The sequence below is a fragment of the Gracilinanus agilis genome, chromosome 6 (genome assembly GCF_016433145.1).
Source record: "Gracilinanus agilis isolate LMUSP501 chromosome 6, AgileGrace, whole genome shotgun sequence".
Taxonomy (NCBI): domain Eukaryota; kingdom Metazoa; phylum Chordata; class Mammalia; order Didelphimorphia; family Didelphidae; genus Gracilinanus; species Gracilinanus agilis.
The window spans coordinates 232855478-232878477 of record NC_058135.1 but is presented as its reverse complement, the minus strand read 5'-3'; the positions used below and the strand labels follow the sequence as shown (position 1 = coordinate 232878477).

The following is a 23000-nucleotide window of genomic DNA, read 5'->3' as shown; positions in this document are numbered from 1 at the left end:
AGAACTACTTGGCCCCTGTGAGCATCACCCTCGGGAGGAAGGTCGGTGGGGGAGGCAGGGAGGTCAGAGGGGAGGAAGGAAGATTTGGCAGAGACGTGGAAACCTCCAGTAAGCTAACAAACAATGCAAGTGGCTCGTCCTTGCGGAATCCAAGGACAATGTGCTATTGCTGGCCTGAAAACTGAAGAGAGGCCAGACTGAGCTGTTTACAACACCAGTGAGGTCTGCCCATGGGCCAAGGCTGCAGAGGGGGAGGATTTAGGCTGAGCTTGGGGAAAAAATTCCCTGGATCAATAATAGAGCAAATGAGGCAACACAGGAACAGAGCTTTGCAAACCTTACAGACCTATTTAAATGCTAATTGTTGTTATTGAAGGCACCTTAGAGGTCTTCTAGTTCACCCTCATTTTACAGATGAGGGAATAATAGTTATTATTAGCTAATAATAACAATAATAAATTTCTTATTATTCAGAGTTGTAAGGGACTTTTTAAAATGTCTTCTAGTCCAACCTCAGTTTACAGATGAGGAAATAATAATCATTGTTAGCTAATAATAATAATAAAATTAAGGGACTTTGGATGTCTTCTAGTCCAATCTCAGTTTACAGATGAGGAAATAATAATCATTGTTAGCTAATAATAATAAACATTATTATTCAGAGTTGGAAGGGACTTTAGATATCTTCTGGTCCATCCTCATTTTACAGATGAGGGAATAATTATTATTATTAGCTAAAAATAATATTAAAATTAAGAGTCTTTAGATGTCTTCTAGTTCATCCTCATTTTACAGATGAGGGAATAATAATGATTATTAGCTAATAATAATGATAACAAACTTATTATTAGAGTTGGAAGGGACTTTAGATATCTTCTAGTCTATTCTCATTTTACAGATGAAGGAATAATAATTATTATTAGTTAATAATAATATTAAAATTAAGAGACTTTAGATGTCTTCTAGCCCAAGTTCAGTTTATAGATGAAATAATTATTATTATATTTGAATAAAAACAAATAATTATTATTCAGAGTTGGAAGGGACTTTAGAGTTCTGAGTAAAGAGAAAAGAATTAATTTGTTCTTCTCAGGGGGAACTTCACCCTAAATAAACTCCATTAGGGAATGGAAACCTGCTTAGGGTTTCAAAATAAGAACTCAAGGACATTTTGTTATGCCACAATAACATTTGTTATTATCTCAAGAAAGCAAACCATTAGACTCTCCTATCTCCTTAATTCCTCTCACCTTTAGGAACCAGAGGAGCACCTCCTGAGGACATAGCTATCTCTTCATGACCTCCTCCACCTCTGGTGAAAGATCTGATGAAGCTTGTTGTTTTCTAATTGGGTAGACTTTCATGCCTAGATTGTAAGTCCAGCCCCCCAGACTATGGGGTATTGAACAGAGAGGGTGTGGGGGTCTTGCATCAGGAATCTATAAAATGCTTGTATCTGCAACCATGCATTGGGCATGTCCCTTTACTCATGAATAAGAACAAAAGGCTGCATCTTCTACTATCCACTCTCTGACTCCAGGTTTGTAGTTATAATTTGGGTGGGTGGTCATTTTATTTCATCCCACACATTCTAATCCAACTTCATTTTATAGATGAGAGAATAATAGGAATTATTATTATTATTGCTAATAGGCAACGACCATAAAATTATTATTAGAGTTAGAATGGACTTACTTCAGAGGTCTTCTAGTCCAACCCTATTTTGCAGATAAGGGAAAAATAATAATGATAATAAGTAATAATACCTAAGTATTATTTGGAGTTGGAATGGACTTTAAAAGTCTTCTTGTCCAATCTCATACAGATGGGGGAAGAGAGAACAAAGAGGTGAAGTGATTTCCCTAAGGTCTTAGACCCCAAATGAGAGTTCAATCCTTTACATCATCCTGAGGGAAGGGGAGAGAAGGGTTGGTAAGTTTTGGGTGCGACACTGACTGATCCCCTTCATTATGGATTGAGGTATAAATAATGAGAAGTACCACATCATTGCCTAGTGGACAGAGCTAGACAATTCAGATACTATCTCTGGTACTTCTTCAATGTGTGACATTGGGCAGATTCTTTAACTGTCCTGAACCTCAGTTTCCATATCTCTAAAATGAAAGGGTTGGATGCTATAACCTTTAAGGTCACTTCTACTTCTCTAGCTCTACCATCCTTGAATGACCCTCAATTTTCTTTTTCCATGGCTGGGGCCATCTGGTCCTAGAATGGACACTGATGAAGAATAGAAATGGGGGCTTTCTAACCTTAACCTATGGGCAATAAATAGAATCTCCTCATGAAATCTAAATTCTGGTTGGTTGGAAGTTCTGCCTTTCTGGTCTATTTAGGGTCATGTAGTTCCAGCATTTCCTGTCTACTGAGTCTCTTTGTGTAGCCCAAGTCATGAGGAAAGGTAGGATCCTGCTTTTTGTCATTCTTCTGTCCTATGTGGAACCCTTTCAAAGCATAGGGTAAGCCATGGTCCTTTGCTCTGGGGAGGAGTGGTGGTGATGATAATTCAGCTAGGCGACAGAAAGGATAAACAAACACTAGATTTGGAGTCAACTTGAATCCTTCCTCAAATATTACTAGCTGTGGAACCCTGAGTAAGCCATTTAACTTCTCTTAGCCTCAGTTTCCTCATCTGTGAAATGGTGGATATGAATAGTATTTACATCACAGAATTGCTGTAAAGCTCAAATGATATAATGCATGTAAGGAAATGTGTAAAGACTTAAAATCACTATATAAATGTTAGCTATTATGCAACAGACATCTTCCACTGTTTCTGGCTCAGGTGTAGAAGCTGGAAATATATAACCTCCTAAAGCATCCAATATATCCCAATACAGGACAAGTTCTTCCGTGGAAGATTGAATTTCATATTCCCTGGTGTAGAACCATCCCCCTCCTTTCACACCCTCCCCCCCCAACGCAGTGAGGTGTGGAGGATTAATTGTAACTCGGGCGAAATGAAATTTAATAAAAACCCTGTGAGGATTAACTGCTGCTTGAGGTTTAGGGATTCATTGGAGGGATGGTATTACATGAGAGTGAACTATCAATTATTCAAGTCCCTAATTATGTCTCTGCTTTTTCTTTCCCTGCTTGTTTGTGGTTAAGAGGTTAGAGTCTTTTCCTCATTGGGAAAATGCAGTTCCAGTCCTCATCAGGAGTGGTGACTTTCCTTTATAATCATCTGAAATTAAGTTGATAATAGAAAAGTGGAGGAAAGGACAAAGGATCCAGATTAAAAAAAATTCAAGGCAAAGTCAGCATCCTTTTTCAGGTCCCTAGCTTTGGCTCTGGACAGTCAATGGTCCTGGCAAGGCTCCAGTTAAAAAAAAACAAAAAACAAAACACCACCAAAACATCAGCTCAGGACCTTTTGTAGAAAAGCTTTTTAATAAACAATGTTGAATGAATGGATGAATAGGACCACACATGTTAATTGCTCTCTGAGATTTGGAGCTCTAGGAGACGAGTAGTTTCATGCTAACCCTTTCCATTTCTTTTTCTTTCTTTTAATTTTAAATTTAATTGAAATTTTTTCCCCATGGTTACATGATTCATATTGTCTCCCTTCCCACTCCCAGAATTGACAAGCAATTCCACTGGGTTATACATATAGTATCATTCAAAACCTATTTCCTTATCATTCCTTTTCTTTCCATTTCTGATAGGAAGATTTAGTCATAGAATGTTAGAGCTAGAAGGGCCCTTAGAGATAATTTAATCAAAGGATCATAGCTCTAGGCCTGAGATGAACTTTAGGAGCCAACTAAGGGGCTCAGGCTAGGTGGTTCAATGGATAGATCACTGGGCTTAGAGTCAGGAAGACCTAAGTTCAAATTCACCCTCAGACACTTATTAGCTGTGTGACCCTGGGCAAATCACTTAACCCCATGGGCCTTAGTTTCCTCATCTATACAATGAGCTAGAGAAGGAAATGGCAAACCACTCTAGTATCTTTGTCAAGGAAACCCCAAATGGGGTCCCAAAGAGTCAGATATGACTGAAACTACTGAACAGCAAAGGGAATCAATCCTCTTATTTTAACACATGAGGAAACTGAGATCCAGAGAGAGGAAGAAATTATTTAAGGCCACATAAGTAGTAAACAGCAAATCTTGGATTTTGTCCCAGGTCCTCCTAGTCTAAGAGAGTCTTTTCTCTCATAAAACACAAGTTAAGCACCTTCAATTTACCAAAGAGGAAACTTAGGGACTTGTCCAAAGTTAAATTATAAATTAATGAAAGAAAGGGGAAGCTGGGTAGCTCAGTGGATTGAGAGCCAGGCCTAGAGATGGGAGGGCCTAGGTTCAAATCTAGCCTTAGACACTTCCCAGCTGTGTGACCCTGGGTAAGTCACTTGACCCCCATTGCCTAACCCTTATCATTCTTCTGCCTTAGAGCCAATACATAGTATTGGCTCCAAGACAGAAGGTAAGGGTTTTAAAAAAAGAATAATAAATTAATGAAAGATCCAGGATTTGAACCCATGTCTTTTGACTCCCGTTTCAGTAATTTTTCCTTTGCTTGAGCCAATTAATCAGGGAAAGAGTTCTTAAAAAACAGGATACCCCAGGGATGCATTTTTAGTATTAAGTTAAATTTTGATTTCTCTTTAGGACAGAGGTTCTACAAACTTGGTTTCTTATAACTGTATTTCAATAGAATTAGTTTCTTTTGCAATCTTACATATTTTGTTTTATGCATTGGATATGATGATTCTAAGGAGGGGACCAGAGGCTTCACCAAGACTGATCAAGAGATCCAGGATACAAAAAGAATGAAGAACTCTGCTACAGGATTAAAGGCTCCAGTCCCCTTCGTCAGTAGTAGTCATGCTGAATTCAAGGAGGGAAGGAAGCTAGCAGGGTCCTAGAATACAGAGTGGAGCTGCAGACCAGGCAGGCCAGGGGACACTCTAGGAGCAGGGCAGCAGCTCAGAGGAGTCAAGAAATAAATCTCTCCCAGACCCAGGCAAACAGCATTGAAGCTGTGTCATCACTGCCCTGCAGGGTTTGCTCTTTGCTGCAGTGCCATCATTTAAAACAAAAGAGCAGCAGGATGTTTTTGGGACGGGAGGAGGGACAAGAGATGGGGCTGGAGGGGACAAGATGGGGGGATTCCAAAAGCTTGCCTCTGGAATGATGGTAATGACCCCAAGGAAAAACGATGAGGATTAGATTAATCCCAGGATTCTGCAGTTCAATAGACATTAGTACATTTCAGACACTGTGCAAGGTGCTGAATAACCATAGACAAAAGGAAGATGGCCCCTGGTTCAAAGGAAAAGGAAATGGCAAAACACTCCAATATCTTAGCCTAGAAAACTCCAAATGGGGTCATGGAGAGTTGGCCATGATGGTAATGACTGAACAACAAAACCCCCCTGTTTAATTAAGGTTCTGATATTTTACAGCAGGGAAAGAACATGGACCCAGGTAAGTCAGTATAAAATAGGTAGCTGCAACCTGTGGTTGGGGATCATCAAGGTCTAGAATCACATGAACAAGGCCAATCTTTGGAGAGTCAGGGTGCAGTGCTCCACAGAAACTTCTAGTCTTCCTTTGCCTTATATTGCCTACACCCAGAATTGATCGATCCCGGGGTATCTCAGAATATAGCATGTGCCTAGATTTCTACAGAGATCAGGAACAAGGATGCCAACTCCTACATAAGCTTTTACAGTAACAAATGTGTCTTGAGTGCGATAGTCTTTAATTTATTTCATAGAAAATGGACAAAGAGCTGCAAAGGGCTCAAGTAGTCCGTTAAGGAAAATAGAAAACATAGAAACCACACATTAGTCCTTAAACAATACATTATAATCTCTCCATGGATGTAAAAGACAGCAAAATCTCCAAGAATTAGAGGATTTGATAATTGTAGAAAATGCACAAATGGTAAGTTAGTGCATAAACTTTATGCTATCGCCTTCGAATGGATTAAAGAAATAGCAAACCCCACCTCTCCCTCAAATTAGAGGATTTGATCATTTGTGGCCTAGACTTCTAAAACACCATCTACATAAGGAGCCCTGGAATCTTATATAACTCGTGTGTGTGTGTGTGTGTGTGTGTGTGTGTGTGTGTGTGTGTGTGTGTGAAATCCATCGTGATTAGAAAAAGATTGAGCTAACCATTCGCTCTGAGAAAACAAAATAGTCAAACAAATAATAATAGCTAACATTTACTTAGCCTTTATTGAACACTGTGCTAAATGCTTGACAATTATTCTCTCACTTGATTCTCAACATAACATGGGGAGGTAGGTGTTTTTATTATCCCCATCTTACAGTTGAGGAAACCGAGGCAAATATAGGTCAAGGGATTTGTCCACAGCTTGTGTCTGGGGCTGGATTGGAACTCAGGACTTCCCAATTCTAGGGCCAGTCCTCTATCCACTGTACCAACTAGCTGCCCCTAAACAAAGATGCCCGTTTTTCACAGTATGGAAAACTGTTGGACGGGCAGCCTGTTTGGTTAGTCTATCAGTACATTTACGTGGGACAAGTACTACAGATGGACAGAAGGAGGCAAATAGGTGATTGGGCTGCATTTATTTGGAGTAGAATCCTGCATTTTCAATGATCCCAAGCTGCTCCCTCCTGCAAAACTCATGTCTTTACCAGCATTATAACCATTATATTGGTGAAGCTCTATGAATCATGGGACATCACCATCTCCGAAGAATTAAGCTTGCAGATAACCCAAAGGCCAATGGAAAGATTCATGGTGGGGAGAAATGGCAAGGAGCAGATTATCTACGATGACTTCTATAAGAAAAGTGACAGTAGAGCCAGAGGATCACAGGATTCAGAGATGGAAGAGACCCTGGATGTCACTGAGCCTGACCTCCTCATTTTACAGATGAGGAAACAGAGGCTAAGTGACAAAGGCACACCGGTAGGAAGGAAAGACACCTGGGATTCCAACCCTGGTCTTCTGAGCCCAGATTACGGCAGTACTCTTTTCATGACAATATCTCTACCCCTAATTTCACTTTACATGTTATCGATTCATTCCAGCCTGCTTTTCTCCCCACCGCTCCCAGAAAAGTCATCTACTTGGCATAATGAATAGAGTGCTGGACTTGAAGTCAAGGGGACTATGAGTTTAAATCTTGTTTTAGACAATTATTCACTCCATGACCCTGCACAAATCACCTAACTCCTCTGTGCCTCAATTTTCATAGCTATAAAATGGGGATTGTAATGGCACCTGCCTCCCAGGAATGTTGTAAGGATCCAATGATATAAGAAAAGTACTTTGAAAATTTTAAAATGCTATATAAATGTTATTATTATTTCTACTCTATCCTCAAGAATATGTACACACACATACACATACACACATATAATTAAAGCCCTCACCTTCCATCTTAGAATCAATACTGGTACTGGTTCCAAGGCAGAAGAGTGGTAATGGCTAGGCAATGGGGGTTAAGTGACTTGCCCAAGGTCACACAGCTAGGGAGTGTCTGAGGTCAGATTTGAACCCAGGACTTCCCATCTCTGGGCCTGACTCTCAATCCACTGAGCCACCCTGCTGCTCCCTATACATATATTTTAATCTTATGTATGTATATAAATGACTAAAAAAGGAAATCAATTGTGTCAATTGTGTATCAAGAATGAGAGATGATGGATGCTCAGATGTTACATATGTGTCTTTAATTTATCGAAGGAGCCAGGGAAAGACCCTCACTCAGCACACAGAGCAGTTGTTGTGGAGAGAATTTAAGGGAAAATACAGATATGAACTGCATAGAATGAGAAGGCACCCCATACAGTTACCATCTGGGAGGGAGGTGGTGGCAGCAATATTAGTGAGATCACCAATATATGACTGAGCATGAAGATAAATATTTAAAATCATGGCACCCCAGGCAACAGCCCTTTCATTACAGCCCTGATGCACTGATGGTTATGAGACTAAAGGAAATCAAACAGCTCCTGCTCTCATGACTTAATGTAGGCACTCTAGACACCCCCAGATTCACTGGATTATTACTTTCTCCACCCCTGATTGTATAGACCATCTCTTGGGAAATAATGCTGTTTCAAGATCAATCTGACTGCTGCTCCCAAACAGATTTTAATATAGAAGAAACCAGATATCTTTTCTAGAAACAAATGCTGCCCTTGATAATAACTTAGCTTGATGTTGTAGATAGAATACTAACAGTTAGGAAGACCTGAATTCAAATCCTGCCTTTGACTCTTACTAGCTATATGCCAGGAGTAAACTACTTAAATCTTCTCAATTTCAGTTTTTTTAATTTACAAAATAGGAATAATATCTGCCATAGCTACCTGAGATGGTGGCCATGAGGTACAATTGGGATAATGTATGTAAAATACTTTCCAAGTTTTTAAATGCTACATAAATGCCAGTTATATTATTATTATTATTATTATTATTAAGCAAATTAAGATTTATTAAGTCTTTTGCCTATAATAGCTTTGTGAAGTAGTCGGTACAATTATGATTTTTCAGTTTACGGTCAAAGGAACTGAGACTCAGAGATTGTAAGTGGCTTTTCCAAGGTCACACAGCTACTAGGTATCAGGGCAATGATCTGAATTCAAGTCACAGGATCATAGAGATAGAGGTGGGAGTAATTTTAGGGGCCATCAAATCCAATAATAATATTCTCATTTTAGAGTTAGGGGTATAAAGCCTAGATGCCTAAGTGAAATGATTTGCCCAGGGTCACACACTAATTGTCTGGGGAAGATCATGAACTCTGGTTACCTGATCCCAAGTTCAGACCTCTTTCCCCTGTACTTCAAAGTTGTTGGAAACCTTTTCCTCCTGGGTTCTCCAGTCAATTTAGCTGTGCATCTTATAGCGGGTCGGGGTAGCTAAGGCAGGGGTTACTACAGACCCACTAACAATCTCTTGAAAAAACCCTTTCATGGAAGCTCCTACTGCACTCATGGGGTGAGGGAATGGGTGGAACCAATTCCTTATTCCCTGAAGAAGTCTATTGGGTTCACAGGTTGCTTACCTTATGCTGGAAGACTTCGTTTTCTTTTCCAAGGTGGTTGAGAATTCCAAAAATGCACAGTGGCCCTGCAAATCCTAGGAAATCAGCCAAGATCCGGAATGTGCTGCTGAGGACCAGCCTTCTCCCAAAGGCATGGCAGAGAGCACACCAGATGGCCCTGGAGCCCTGGGAATATCTGGAACCCTTCCCCTGGTCCAACAAGAAAGCACAGTTGCAATGTCAGGTCCCTCACAATGGAGGTGGCAAACTGTTGATCATGACTACCACTTCCTTGGACATCCCTTGTCCCCACCTCAACTAATAAGATTTATTATTAGCTCTATTCAACTGCTGGTCCTCAACCACTACAATAATAATAACTTAATAGATTCAGAACTTGAAGGTCCTAATACTGTCACCCGTCACCTGGGATATGAGCGAGCTTGCCGAGATCACTAATTCCAAAGGAACATCACCCAGAGAACAAAGCCAATTTTAACCAGGAGAGCTGGGCAGCTGGAGGGATTTAGCTCATCCACTACTAGGGGATGGTATCCACGAGCCTCTGTGCATAGTTTATACACAGCATATATATGCTGAGGCAGAATGAGGTGAGGGAAAAACAGACTAGATGGATGGGTAATCAGTGGTCTTGGATCTCCCCCGCTCTGGGGTCAGTGTACTCATCTGCAAAATGAGGATAATTATACCTGCCCTGGCTACTTCACAGAGTGCCATGAGGGTTAGATGGTTGTGAAAACTGTCCCCAAGTATTTGGAGGTCTGTCATCAAGAAGAAGGATTAGAATTGTTTTGCTTTGCACTAAGGGGAAATAATGAGAGTATGCCTTTGCAGAAGGCAGTTAACACTAAAAAAAATTTCTGTGCAAAAAAAATCAATATAAGTAGAACAAGAAAAGAAACGGTCACTGATAACAAGGTAGTGAGCAATGCCGATTACTCATGAGTGATGCTGAAACAGACCTCTCTCCTCTCGATAGAGACTACAGGCATGCATTGCTATCAGAAACGATCAAGGTACTTGATTTTCATAATGACACTTTGTTTCAAGGGAGGGTCTTATTAGAGGAATAGTAGAATTGGGAAATTGCAGTGAGGGAAGAAGAAAAAAACATCAATAAAACACTTTAAAAACAGATTCTAGATTCATGGAAAGAAAAAAAATCTTCCACCAATGTAGCTAGCATTAATATAGCACTTTAAGGTTTGCAAAGTGCTTCACAAATATTATTTTATTTATCTTCACAATAATTACGAGAGGTAGGTGCTGTTACTATCTTCACTTTACAGATGAGGAAACTGAGGCAGACAGTAGTTAAGTGACTTGTCCAGGGTCACACACCTAGGAAGTGTCTGAGATGGGATTTAAACAAAGGTTCCCCCTGATTCCGTGCCCAGCTGCTTCTATTAAAACTATCTAAACCAGGTTGAGAGAGAAGTGCTCCACCACTGGAAGTCTTTTGGTAGAGGACCATCATTAAAGGGTATTTGTGCTCAAGGTTGGACAAGATGCCCTCCAACGTCATATTTAGGTCTGCGATCTGGTAATTGTGAAAGCCCTTTGAAATGAAGCTGCAATGGGTTATAAAGATTGACTGAAGAACCCCCTTCTGTGGTTGTGGAGAGAATGAAATGCCATCTGGAATTCCCAGAAGAAGGCTATTATTCTCTTGATAAGGACTTGGTCCATCACTGACCTTCTGGGCTTCAAAGGCTTCACAGAGGCGCAGGTAGTTAGTTCGGGCTCTCATGGCAATGGGCAATTTCCCAATGGCTTTCAGGTCAATAGGTTTCTTATGGGCTGTCTTGATGAAGGTGTTCATCCACCAGTATGTCCCCTTGGACAGCAGGTTCACAAAGGGCTGCAGGAAGCGTACACCCAGGTCCTGCAGGTCCTCCGGTGGCTTCACCTCTTTGGGTGTCTTGAAGAAGACATATCTCTGGGAAACACGCATGAAGAGAGAGTGAATGACCCTAAGTGACCTCCATTCCTCTGCCCCGAATAAGCAAGGGAAAGGATTCCAGGGCTTGGTCTCTGAGAGATGGAATAAAACGGGCTCTGAATTCTGAATTTAGCATAGCTGAGCTCCAGTCTAATTTCTGTCACTTATTAGCTTAGGAGACAAATTTAGGGCTGGAAGGGACATAAGAACCCACCCAATCCTGCCTACTCATTTTAGATCTTAGTGATTTGCCCAAGTATATGAACTAGAGTCTTTTCACTTGGAAGCTATATGACTTTGGAGAAGTCACTTCATGTTACTAAGCCTTAGTTTCCTCACCTGTAAAATGGGGATTTTTAGTATACTTGAGTTACTACCTCATGGAGTTATTACGAATACTCAAATAAATAATAGATTGCTTTGTAACCAGAAAAACACTCTGGCAATATGATCACTCTTATGAGTGATCGCCAATATCTGTGAAAGGACATATATAAACTCCCTTGACCATTTGTTTCAATGCTTCATGCCCTTCCGAGTCTAATCTCAATCAATCCTGCTATAGTTTAAACTGTTTTTTAACTTATCTTGTTCTCCATAGAGGCAGTCAGTGTACTGTACTGGCAGAGGGCACTGGATTTAGAGAGAGAGGATCTAGGTTCAAATTTGACTCGGCTAAATATTGCCTGTGTGATGTTGGGCCTCTCTGGACCTCAGTTTTTTCATCTATAAAATGAAAGGGTTAGATTAGCTCATTCTGAGCTCTCTCGAAGCATTAAATCTTGTGATTCTAGGAGTTATTAATTACTCCCTAGAACCAAGGACATATACAGAGGAGGAAAATGGCATTGTGGAAAGAACATTAATAGAGTTCAAACCTGGGTTTGAATCCTGACCATCGTTCTTTGTCTGTGGGACCTTGGGCTTTAGTTTCCCCTTCAAAAGGAGGGGGTTGGACTAGGTGACCTCTAAGGTCCCTTTTCAGCTAATAATCTGTGACCCATGACTTGTGAGTTATCCCCTGCTCAGAATTTACTTCTCTCACCTCAATTTCCTCATCTAAAAAATTAGGAGATACAACTGAATGATCTCTAAGCTCCTTTTTGCCTCTAAATGTATGATCCTATGAATCCCTTCCCATCCATGTTCATCTGTGATTTTTCTCCTCTATAGACTAAATTTGAACTTTTCCAGCTTTCTTTTGAATGTTTGATTTTCCTATCACTTCTCAAACTCTCCACCTTGCCTAGTACTGATTCACATGGCTCTTGTTAGCCCCATCTCACAGAGCCCAGCAGAGCCTAGATGGGGTCCCTGGGGTCAGGGGGAAGGGGAACACCCAGCAGCAAAGATAGACAAGATCTTATTCAAAGCCTGGGCTGACTCTCTCTGGAGCACAAACAGCAGGGCAGGCTGGGTTCTGCTTACCCTCACTCTGATGACATTGATTTCCACAGTCAGGAGCATTCCATAGAGGATGACCAGCAGCCCAGTAAGGCAGAAGCGAAGCTGAGAAAATCCAATTGCATTGTCATAGAACTTGACAAACTTGATGGTCTTGGTTATGAAGGCCAAAGTCCAGTAAATCAACAAGGCTGAAATTGAGAAAAGGGAAACGTGTATGTGTAAGGGAGGCTAAGTGGGAAGAGTTGTGAGTCTCTGTGTGAGCATGGGTGTGTGTGACCCTATGTTGTTTTTGAGTCACTTCAGTCACGTATGACTCTTTGAGACCCATTTATTCACTTATTCATCTATTTATTTTATTCATTCATTCATTCATTTATTTATTTGCTTGTTTGTTTGTTTATTTATTTATTTAACCATCCATTAATTTATTTGTTTATTTTTTGGGCAAAGATACTGGAGTGATTCCTTCTCCAGCTTATTTTACAGATAAGGAAACTGAGACAAATATGATTGATCAGGGTCACACAGTGTCTTAGGCCAGAAGAGTCTTCCTAACTCCAGGTCCTGTACTTTATCCAATGGGTCACCTAGCTGCTCACGTGAACCTAAACACGAGTGTGAATCTTTGTCTGAGGATGGGTCTATGTACAAATACAGATCTCAAGAGTGTATCTGTGAGTCTGCTGGAAGAGTCAGCTTTGGGTATACATTGGGGCATGGTAGTATTGATTAGAGACAGCACAGTAGAATCAACTGAAGATTGGACTTGGAGTCAGGAAGACCTGGGTTCAGATACCACCTTAGATATTTAGTGGTTATGTGACCTTGGGCAAATCCCTGGGCAAATTTCCTTACCTGTAAAATTATGTGGCTGGCCATGATGACTGTTAGGGTCCCTACAGTTCTAACTCTATGTCACCATTATCCTAAATGCATGTAGGTATGAGCAGAAGGGTTGAGTAGTGGATAGATTATGGGACTTGAGTTCAAGAAGAAATGGGTTCAAATCCAACCTCAGATACTTACTGGCTGGATGACCTAGAGCAAGTAACTTTATCCCTCTCAGCCTCAGTTTCTTCTTTGTAAATAGGGTTTATAATAGCTTCTAACTACCAAGGTTTGAAAGGATCAAATAAGATAATTTATGTAAAAAACGTTATTAACCATAAGGTGCCACAAAAATACAAGCTATTTTTATTATTAGTGCAAAATTGAGTGTGAGCCCAAGACTCAGTCTGGCTTCTGCTGTCCCAATCAATCAATCAACCAACCAACCAACAAACTGAGTGCCTATTTTGTGCCAGGCACTGTACTAGGGCTGAGGATCTGACTACAAAGAATGAAACAATCCCTAGTCAATAGAGGCTTACATCCTGCCTCTAGCCATCTTCTCCTTAGCATGCATTGTGTGTCACAGAGCAGTCCCCTGAGAAGACAGAGGAAGAGCTCCTGGAAGGAGCAGGATAAATCAGTTTTTTGTTCCTTAGAAACTATCATCCTTTTCCCTGGAGGTCATTTGGGCTATAAAGAGAAAACCTTAGATTCTCACTGTTTTGTTTCCTGATGAATTAAAAAATAGGCTCTCCAACGTGAGCTGCCCCATTTTGGGTCAGTGAGTGCCGCTAGCTCCCAGCTGATTGAAGAGTCTCTTATGGAGATGGACCCTGACACTGCTGCTGTCAGCAGCCTGTATTCTACATCACTCCCAGTCCAGAGGTGGGAATGTCAGCATCCGTCATGTAAATTACCTGCTACCAACACCTGTTCAGCATGAGATACCTGACTTTCTTCAGAGACTACATTAGAGGGAGTTAGATTTTGTGTGTGTTTATTGTATATATATTTGTAATACATACAATAATATGTATCTATATTATATATCATATATATACTTACATATCTATATGCATTACTTACAGGGGAGTGGTAGTAAATATTTAACAACTGACTTTCAAAAATTGTGCACACAACATATTTTAAAATTTTATCTGCATTATTAACATTTTCTCTATCATTTCTATGAATCTAGATTGGAGGTGTCAGACTCAAGGCAACCAGCTGCATGAGTTCTGCAAAATTCCCAAATGCATGCCCATTTGTCTTCAAGTTGTTACTAAGACAGAAAAGTAAGGATTTAATAAAAAAAAAGGAGAGGAGCTAGGTGGCACAGTGGATAGAATGCCAGGTCTGGGGTCAGGAGGACTTTAATTCAAATCTATCCTCAGACATTTCCTAGCTTTGTGACCCTGGGTAAGTCACTTAACCTTATTTGCCTAACTCTTGCCTGCCCTTCTTTTTAGAATTGTTATTAAAACAGAAAGTTAGAGTTTAACCTCCCCCACCAACAACTCCCAAATGCCACCAAACCAGACTAAGTCACAATTGATGTACCATTGAGATATGATAAGCAGATTAAATTAAAAAAACTTGAAAAAAACTAAATGAGATAATGAAGAGTGAAATGAGTTGAACCTAGAGAACATTATATATAGTTATAGATTTAATATAATTTTTGAATGTATCACCTCCAGAGAATAAACTGAGAAGTAGAAACATGAAATACATAATCTGTGTATACATAACTGTTTGCTGGATGATGCCTTCTAAAGTGTGGGGAGAAGTTGAAGAAAAAAGCTAATTAACTGAAAAAAAGAAAGGAAGAAAGGACTAAGGAACTGGAGGGGAAACACAGTTGGGAAATGTCAAAAAAAAATAAAATACAATACAACATAGATAATGTTAATCTGTGATTTTCCAAGTCAATAGGAGCCATTTCTACTGAAGTTTGACACCACTGGGCTAGATAACCAAGAAAACAACAAATTAAGCCCATATGTGTTTATATCCTTAATCAATTTAAGGAGCCCCTTAGAGTTGGTTCCAGGGTATTCTGGTATACATACATACTACATGAAGACAATGTATATGGCATATATGGCATATGTAGATATGTATACACAAATATATGTCTAATATGCATATAGCTATTTGCAAGTTATTTCTCCTCTTTGATGTGAACTTCTTGAGAGAAAAGGCTATTTTTGCCTTTCTATCTCCAGGTTTTACAGAATATGTAATAAGTTTTTTGAAAATATCTTTAAAAGACTTAAGGGTTCTGATGAATGCAGTGACCATTTATGATTTTAGAGGACAAAATGATGAAATATGCCACCCACCTCCTAATAGAGACTATGACTCAGTGCAGAATGAAGCATATTTTTTTACCATGACCAATGCAGTCATTTGGCCTTACTATACATATTTATTATAAAGGCCTCCCCTAAGTCAGGCAATGAGAGAAATTTGATTTTTCCTTATGAAAATAATAAAATTTAATAAAAGAACAAATGCTTGTTGACTGTCCCTTTGCCAGCAGCAAGGCATTCTAGAAGCCCCAAGAGAAGACTCTCTTCTGCTGCACGTAAGAAAGGGACAGTGTTCTAAATGAAGGTGGTAATGGTTCTGCTGTACATTTTCTAGCATTATGACACTGAACTATGGTTTAGTTCTAACTGCCATATTTTAGGAACCATGTGGATAGATTAAAGGACACACAGAAGTGAACCACTAGAAAGGGGAAAGCCATCAAAATCATGTCATGTTTATAGCCCAAAGAGGAGAAGACCTGGGGGCAGGAGGAATGGGAATGATAGCTAATTTTCAAGTATTCAATGACTACCCTTTCTGGAAAGGGGGGACCAGACTTCTTCTTCTTAGTCTCAGAAGGCAAAACTGAGAACAATGGTTGGAAGTTTATGGAGGAACCTAAGACAATTTAGACTCACTGAGGAAAAAAGCAGTTGTAAAAACATGCTTGTAAGTTTGCTTGAGATTTCTGGCAAAGTCCAAATCTCACAGCTGCAAGCTTTTGTTTAGCTGAAACTCAGATAAGGAGAACCCCTAAAGGATTTCTCCCCAAAATGGTCATAATAAAACCATGAGCTATTTCTTATTTTGAAGAGTTAAGAATCCTTTATAATGTCATGACCAATGACCCAAATTACCCTTTCCTTAGGTTGCTTAGATTAGATTAGCTCTCATTCTTTCTCATTTTTCTTGCGTTTGTAGAGGAGCCCTAGAAATGTTTTGGATAAAGTCATTTCATAAACAATATTCTGTGGGAAAGAAATGCCTCTTAAAATTATGTAATGTTTAATACTCTACTTTCTATAAAAATCTTTCTCTTTGTCATAATAAACAGAGATGCATTACTCCATCTGGCCCTGCTTTGTCTCTGTCTCTCTCTGTCTCTCTCTGTCTCTCTCTGTCTCTCCTTTTCTCTCAGTGTCAGAACCCTGACAACAGAAGTTGAAGTATACTTAGTGTCATAGAAGGGAAAACTTCTTAACAGTTGGAGCTTTTGCTAAGGTCATCTTTGGGAAAGAGTGGAATCTCCTTTGGAATTCTTTAACTGAAAGTTGGATGGTCATTTTAGAGGGAATCTTGTAAAAATTATTCATAACAATGAATGGGCTAGAGAAGATGGTTCCTGAAGTCCCCTCAAAATGAGATTTCCTGATCCTTTTAAGTTGCTATTTTGTTTAAAATAATTGTAGCAAATTGTAGCAAAATCAGGACACTAATGCATTGCTGATGGAGTGTGAATTAATCCAGCCATTCTGGAAGGCAATTTGTAATTATACACAAAGAGCTTTAAAAGAATGCATATCTTTTGATCCAGCAATACCACTACTGGGTTTGTACCCCAAAGAGGTAATAAGGAAAAATGTTTGTATAAAAATATTCATACCTGTGCTCTTTATGGAGGCAAAAAATTGAAAAATGAGGGAATACCCCTTGAGAGGGGAATGGCTGAATAAATTGTGGTATCTGATGGTGACGGAATATTTTTGTGCTGTAAAGAGTGATGAATTGAAGGATTTCTATATGAACTGGAAAGACCTCCAAGAATTGATGCAGAGCAAAACAAGCAGGACCAAGAGAATATTGTACACTGAACGTGAAACATTGTGGAGCTATCCAATGTAATGGACTTTACTACTAGTAGTGATAACAATAATTCAGTACATTCCTGAAAGACTTATGAGAAAGAATGCTATCCACATTGAGAGAAAGAACTATGGGAATAGAAACACAAAAGAAAAACTTATGACTTGTCACTTGTTTATATGAATATATGATTTGAGGTTTCAGTTCTATGGTAAAAATAAATAATATGGAAATAGGTATCAAGTGTTAATATTTGTAAAACCCAGTGGAATTGCTTATAGGCTCTGGGAGGGGGGAGGGAAGAGGAGAGGGAAAGAAAATGAATCATGAAAACATGGGAAAATATAAAAAAATAAAAAACCAAAGAGCCCTAGATTAGGAAATCTATAGATCATGTAATCCTACTCAGCATCTCACATTTTCCAGCCTATGAAATGAGGAGAGAGGATCACAGGATTGTAGACTTAGATCTAGAAGAGAAAGTAAAAATTATGTAGTCTATAAGAAACTGAGGCCAAGAAATTCAGTGACTTGTTCAAGGTCATAGAGGGAATAAAAGGTAGAGCCAGGCTCCTATGACTCAAAATCCAACACCCTCTTCTAATACACCATGTTGTTTGTTCCCTACCACTTCAGTGAGGTAACAGATCCATGAAAGGAAGAGACTTGTACCAGGACTCAATAATGCAAATGGAGGCTACATGGTGAGTGTGATAAATTTTTCAGTCATAGCATGTTTCAAAAACCATCTGTCAATGGGGGCAGCTAGGTGGCTCTGTGGATAGAGAGAAAGACCCAGAGATGGGAGGTCCTGGGTTCAAATCTGACTCAGACTTCCTAGCTGTGTGAACCTGGGCAAGTTATTCCCATTATCTGGCCCTTACTGTTCTTCTGTCTTGGAATCAATACACAGTATTGATTCAAAAACACCCATCAAGTCATAGACAAATCTATATCACTAGTGGATATAGCCACATAGAAGAAATTAGGGATGCTTGAAGTATTGAATCAATACTATCCTTGTAGAAGACTTTAAGAACTTGAGTCTGTCTCAGATGAAATACCATATGTAAAATGTCTCTAACTATATATTGTTAAAGGTAACCTATTGTTATTGTCTTTTAGTCATTTTTCTCATATTCTTGCTTCTCTGCTCATTCCACTTCTTCCATATTTTCCTCTTCCTCCTTCAAATCACAGACTACAAATTTAAAGTAAAAAGGGATCTTAGAGACTATTTGGTCCAAACTCCTCATTTAATAGATAAGGAAACTAAGATCAAGGAAATAAAAGGACATGCCCAAGATCAAACAGCAGGCAAAAGAATCAGGATTTGAACTCATGGTCTTTCTCTCCAAAGTTCTTTCCAGTGTACTATATGTGCCTCAAATGTGGACCAGTATCTCTATTCCCTTCACCCTCCTATGAGAAGGTCTTTCCTTTTGATTTCAATATGGCCTTCCAGACTGCAGGATGTAGGGCTCAGTGGTCAGAGAGGAATGGACTTTATATGGGCATCTGGCCTCACCTAATGATTACAGGTCATGTTTATTCTCCACCCCAGTTACACAGGCTGAGCCAGACAGCCTGAGCCCCCGACAGGCAGCCTAGATTTCTAAACAGCAGTTCCAGAGACTAGAAGGAGATATATAGTCAGAATCTGGATTCTAGGTTCTCACAGGTGAAAATGACTGCCAGTCCCATCTAGCCCAAACTCCCACAGAGTGCTAGAATCTCCTTCTAGTCTCTGTGACTGGCCATCGTCAGCTGGCTATGGATGCACAGGGAAAACAGCAGCTGGTTCTGATTCAGTTGTGAAGCAGCTCTTTTACATACCAATCAGCAATTTGGGAAAGTTGGAGGTCTCAATGTTGTGATAGTAGACGACAGATGTGATAGCTGCCAAGAACGCCATCCCAGCAGGCATGTACAAGTGCAGATGACGGGACTCGGCCACCCTAGGGGGAGGAGAGAGAGAGAGACAGAAGTTCTTGTACTAGTCTAACATGGCAGATGCTAGGAAGGCTGCAAAAGCCATCCTGCACACAGTGAGACAAAGAATGCCATGTCCCATCGCCAAACTCACTGTTTTCTTAAGTACTGCAATTCTCTAAATTGATGGTGTTTGGAGACAGGACTAAGGGAGAGGGAGAGAAAAATGAGGGTTTTGTTTCAGTAATAATAAAAATAAGCTATTGAGAAAGTCACTTTTTTACAGAAGTGTGAATCTAAGGATATGGAAGATTGTACTTGGATCTTCCCCATTAGAATGTAAGTTCCTTGAGGGCAGAGATTGTCTTTCCTTTTTTTTTTTTTTGTTGGATTCTCATTTATTTTATTGGATTTTTAAAAATGTTTTTTCTTTTTAAAATTTGAATTCCAAATTCTCTCCCTCCTTCTATCCTTCTTCCACCACTGAGAAGGCAAGCAACATGACATTAGTTATACATGTGAAATCATACAAAACATATTTCCATGTTAGCCATATTATTAAAGAGACAAAGTGAGGAAATTATATTTCAATTTGCACTCAGAATTTATGTGTTTTCTCTCTGAAGGTGCACAACATTTTTTATCATTGGATTCTCTGGAATTGACTTAGATCATTGTATTGATCAGAGTAACTAAATCTTTCATGCTGATCATCCTTCCAAAATTGTTGTTACTGTGCTGTCATAATGACCTCCTGGTTCTGCTCACTTCACTTTGTGTCAGTTGATATAGGTCTTTCCAGTTTTTCTGAAACCATCCCATCATCATTTTTATTGCACAACAGATTTCCTCACAATCATACAGTGAGCATCCCCTCAGTTTCCAATGATCATCTTTCTTTCTGAGGGTATTTCTATTCTCAGGCATTTAGCACAGTGCCTGGCACACACCCTTAATCATGCTTGTTGACTTGACCAAATGTAGAGCTGGGACTGGACAGGAAAGGAGGGATGTATTCAGAAATAAAGGTGATGGAAAACCCAAAACCAAATCCCTAAGAATGAGAAATTATGCATTTACAAACCACTTTATTTCATTTTAAAAATTTATTTTAAAATTTAAAAAATATATTTTTGTTTACAACAGTCCAAGGAAGTTGGGAGCTGACATATATGTCACTTTCCATGATTTCCACACCCTTTCATGGTGAGGTTGGAAAAGCACTTCACATGCATGACTTCACCTGAACCTTATAAAAACTTTGTGAGGCAAGAAAGTACAGGTAGTATTGTCTCCATTTTACAGATGAGGAAACTGAGGTTCAGAGTGACTAAGGGATTAACCCAGGGTACCCCAGCTAGTAACTACTTGAGGAATGATTTGAACTCAGGTACTCTTGATTCCAACTCCACTGGTCTATCAACTGTACCAGGGTCCTGAATCATAGACCTTGATGCTAAGAGGGCCTTTGAAATTAAGTAAGTCAAGTCCACAAGTATGTAAATGCTTTTTGTGTTCCAGGCACTGTACTAAATGCTAGGAATATAAATACAAACAGAAAAAGACAGTCCCTGTCCTGGAAGAGCTTACTTTCTAATGAGGGAAGGCAACATATACATAAATGGAAGCTAAAAACCGTAGGTAAGGGACTATGAAGGTACCAGTCCTGGGGCATGTTGGAGAATGTCCTAGAGAAATGAGTTAGGAGAGAAGTCTGGAGAGGAATGAGGAATGTCCCTCCCTGCCTCCCTCTCTCACTCCTTCCTAAATTTGGAAAATGGAGAACAGGGTCATTGCACTTGGCTAGAGCCTTGAGGTCAATGGACCATGAGAACCATTTCTTTGTATCAGAAACTAAATTCCTCTGGCCTGAATGGTTTGATAAGTTTAAGTGACAGAGATAAGCCTCCTAGTCCAAGCCAGATTAATGACAGATCTGTGTAGTGACAATAGTAGGCTAGCTGAAGGCTTAGAGGCCATCCATTTTCCAGAGTTGATTTTTTCCTTATTCACTTCCTACTCCCCACCCTACATTCCATGCCCCTTAGCTTGTCCTCAGAGTCTGCTGTAATGTGTGAATAGTCAGAGATACACCAGAAGAGAACTTTTCAGCTAAGTCTCACTCCCCAGGGATCATAATGTAAATCGTTATTAGCTAACACCTTAATTATCAGCTAGCACCCTACTTATCAGCTAACACTGTAATTACCAGCTAACACCTACAAAGAGTAGATATTTAGCTTTTGATGGCCATGACTAATTGGTCAATGCTGCTCAGAACGGGTGAGTAGGATCAGTGGAGACTGTCAAGTGCCAGGATGAGGAAGGAATGGGGAAAGCTTGGGTGGTGGAAGAAAAATTGTAGCAATGCTAACACCTCTTCTCCCCATTATTTTCTCTTCCCATTCCTCAAATCCCTGGCATAGGTGGATTGTCCAGTGGTTTCCAACCAGTAAACTACTAGGGAAAAGGGTCATGGGTTTTTTGCAAAAGACCTAAGTGGCTATAAATAGAGAATGAATATAGAGGCAGTCTCATACATATATTTGGCTTCAGACACTTACTGGGTGTGTGTGTCCCTGGGCAAGTCATTTAACTTTGTCCAAGTTCCCTTATCTGTAAAAAATGAGCTGGAGAATCAGCAAACCATTCCAGTATCTTTCCTAAGAAAACCCCAAATGGAGTCATAAAAAATCAGACACAACTGACATAAATGAACAGCAGTGACTCATATATACACATATCACCAGTTACAAAATGCATGGAAGTACTGTTGTGATAAATTTAATTCAGTATCCTTTGCTCCTCATCATCCATATTATGTCCCTTAACTATTAGTGTTTCCAAAGGTTCTGACTTGGTCCTCTTGAACTTCTCTCTCTCTCTCTCTCTCTCTCTCTCTCTCTCTCTCTCTCTCTCTCTCTCTTTTAGTGACTTCATCAGCTGTCATTGGCTTAATTATTATCTTTATGCTGATGACTTCTAGAACCACAGATTCAGCCCCAGATTCCCTCCTGAGCTCTAGACCCAACTACCTATTGGAAATATCAAACTGGATCCTCTATAAGCATTTCAAATTCAACATGTCAAAACCAAATTTCATCCCTCTCCCTCCCCAAAGCCTACTACTCTTCCCAACTTCCCTATTTCTGTTGAAGACACTACTCTTCTTCCACTATCCCACGTTCAGAACTTCATCATTATGCTTAGCTCCCCATTCTCCCTCCCTCCATATAGCCAGTCAATTGGCTAATGTTGTCAATTGCCCATCACAACATCTCTCACATCCAACCCTCTACTCATAGCTACCCACTTAGTTCAGGCTCTCATTACCTCTTGCCTAAGCTATTGCAATGGTCTCATAATTACTGCTTAATTAGGTGGCACAGTGCATAGTGCTCTGGACCTAAAGTCAGGAAGACTTCCATTCAAATTTGGCCTCTGGGTGTTTTGGGACTATGCCCCAAAGGGCTGTAATAGTCTGCATGTTCTTTGATCCTATAATACCACCACTGGGTCTATATACCAGTGAGATCATAAAAAAGAGGAAAGGACCTGATTGTACAAGAATATTTATAGCAGTTCTTTTTTGTGGTGGCCAAGAATTGGAAATTAAAGGGATGCCCATCAATTGGGGAATAGCTGAACAAATTATGGTATATGATGGTGATGGAATACTATTGTGCTGTAAGGAATGATGAAGAGGATGATCTCAAAAAGCTGGAAAGACCTACACAAACTG

The 23000-nt window shown here is 39.8% G+C and overlaps 1 protein-coding gene across 1 annotated transcript in view; it reads right to left on the bottom strand.

The window, feature by feature from the left end:
- The window catches only part of ABCC8 (ATP binding cassette subfamily C member 8), a 119740-nt gene that overhangs the window by 81179 nt on the left and 15561 nt on the right, over positions 1 to 23000 (bottom strand). Inside the window, exons 3-6 of the mRNA XM_044681809.1 lie at positions 19163 to 19284; positions 12398 to 12564; positions 10724 to 10966; positions 9028 to 9216 (exon numbers count right to left, since the gene is read on the bottom strand). Of these exons, the coding sequence (XP_044537744.1) occupies positions 9028 to 9216; positions 10724 to 10966; positions 12398 to 12564; positions 19163 to 19284 (721 nt within the window). The remainder of the gene's footprint in view (positions 1 to 9027; positions 9217 to 10723; positions 10967 to 12397; positions 12565 to 19162; positions 19285 to 23000) is intronic.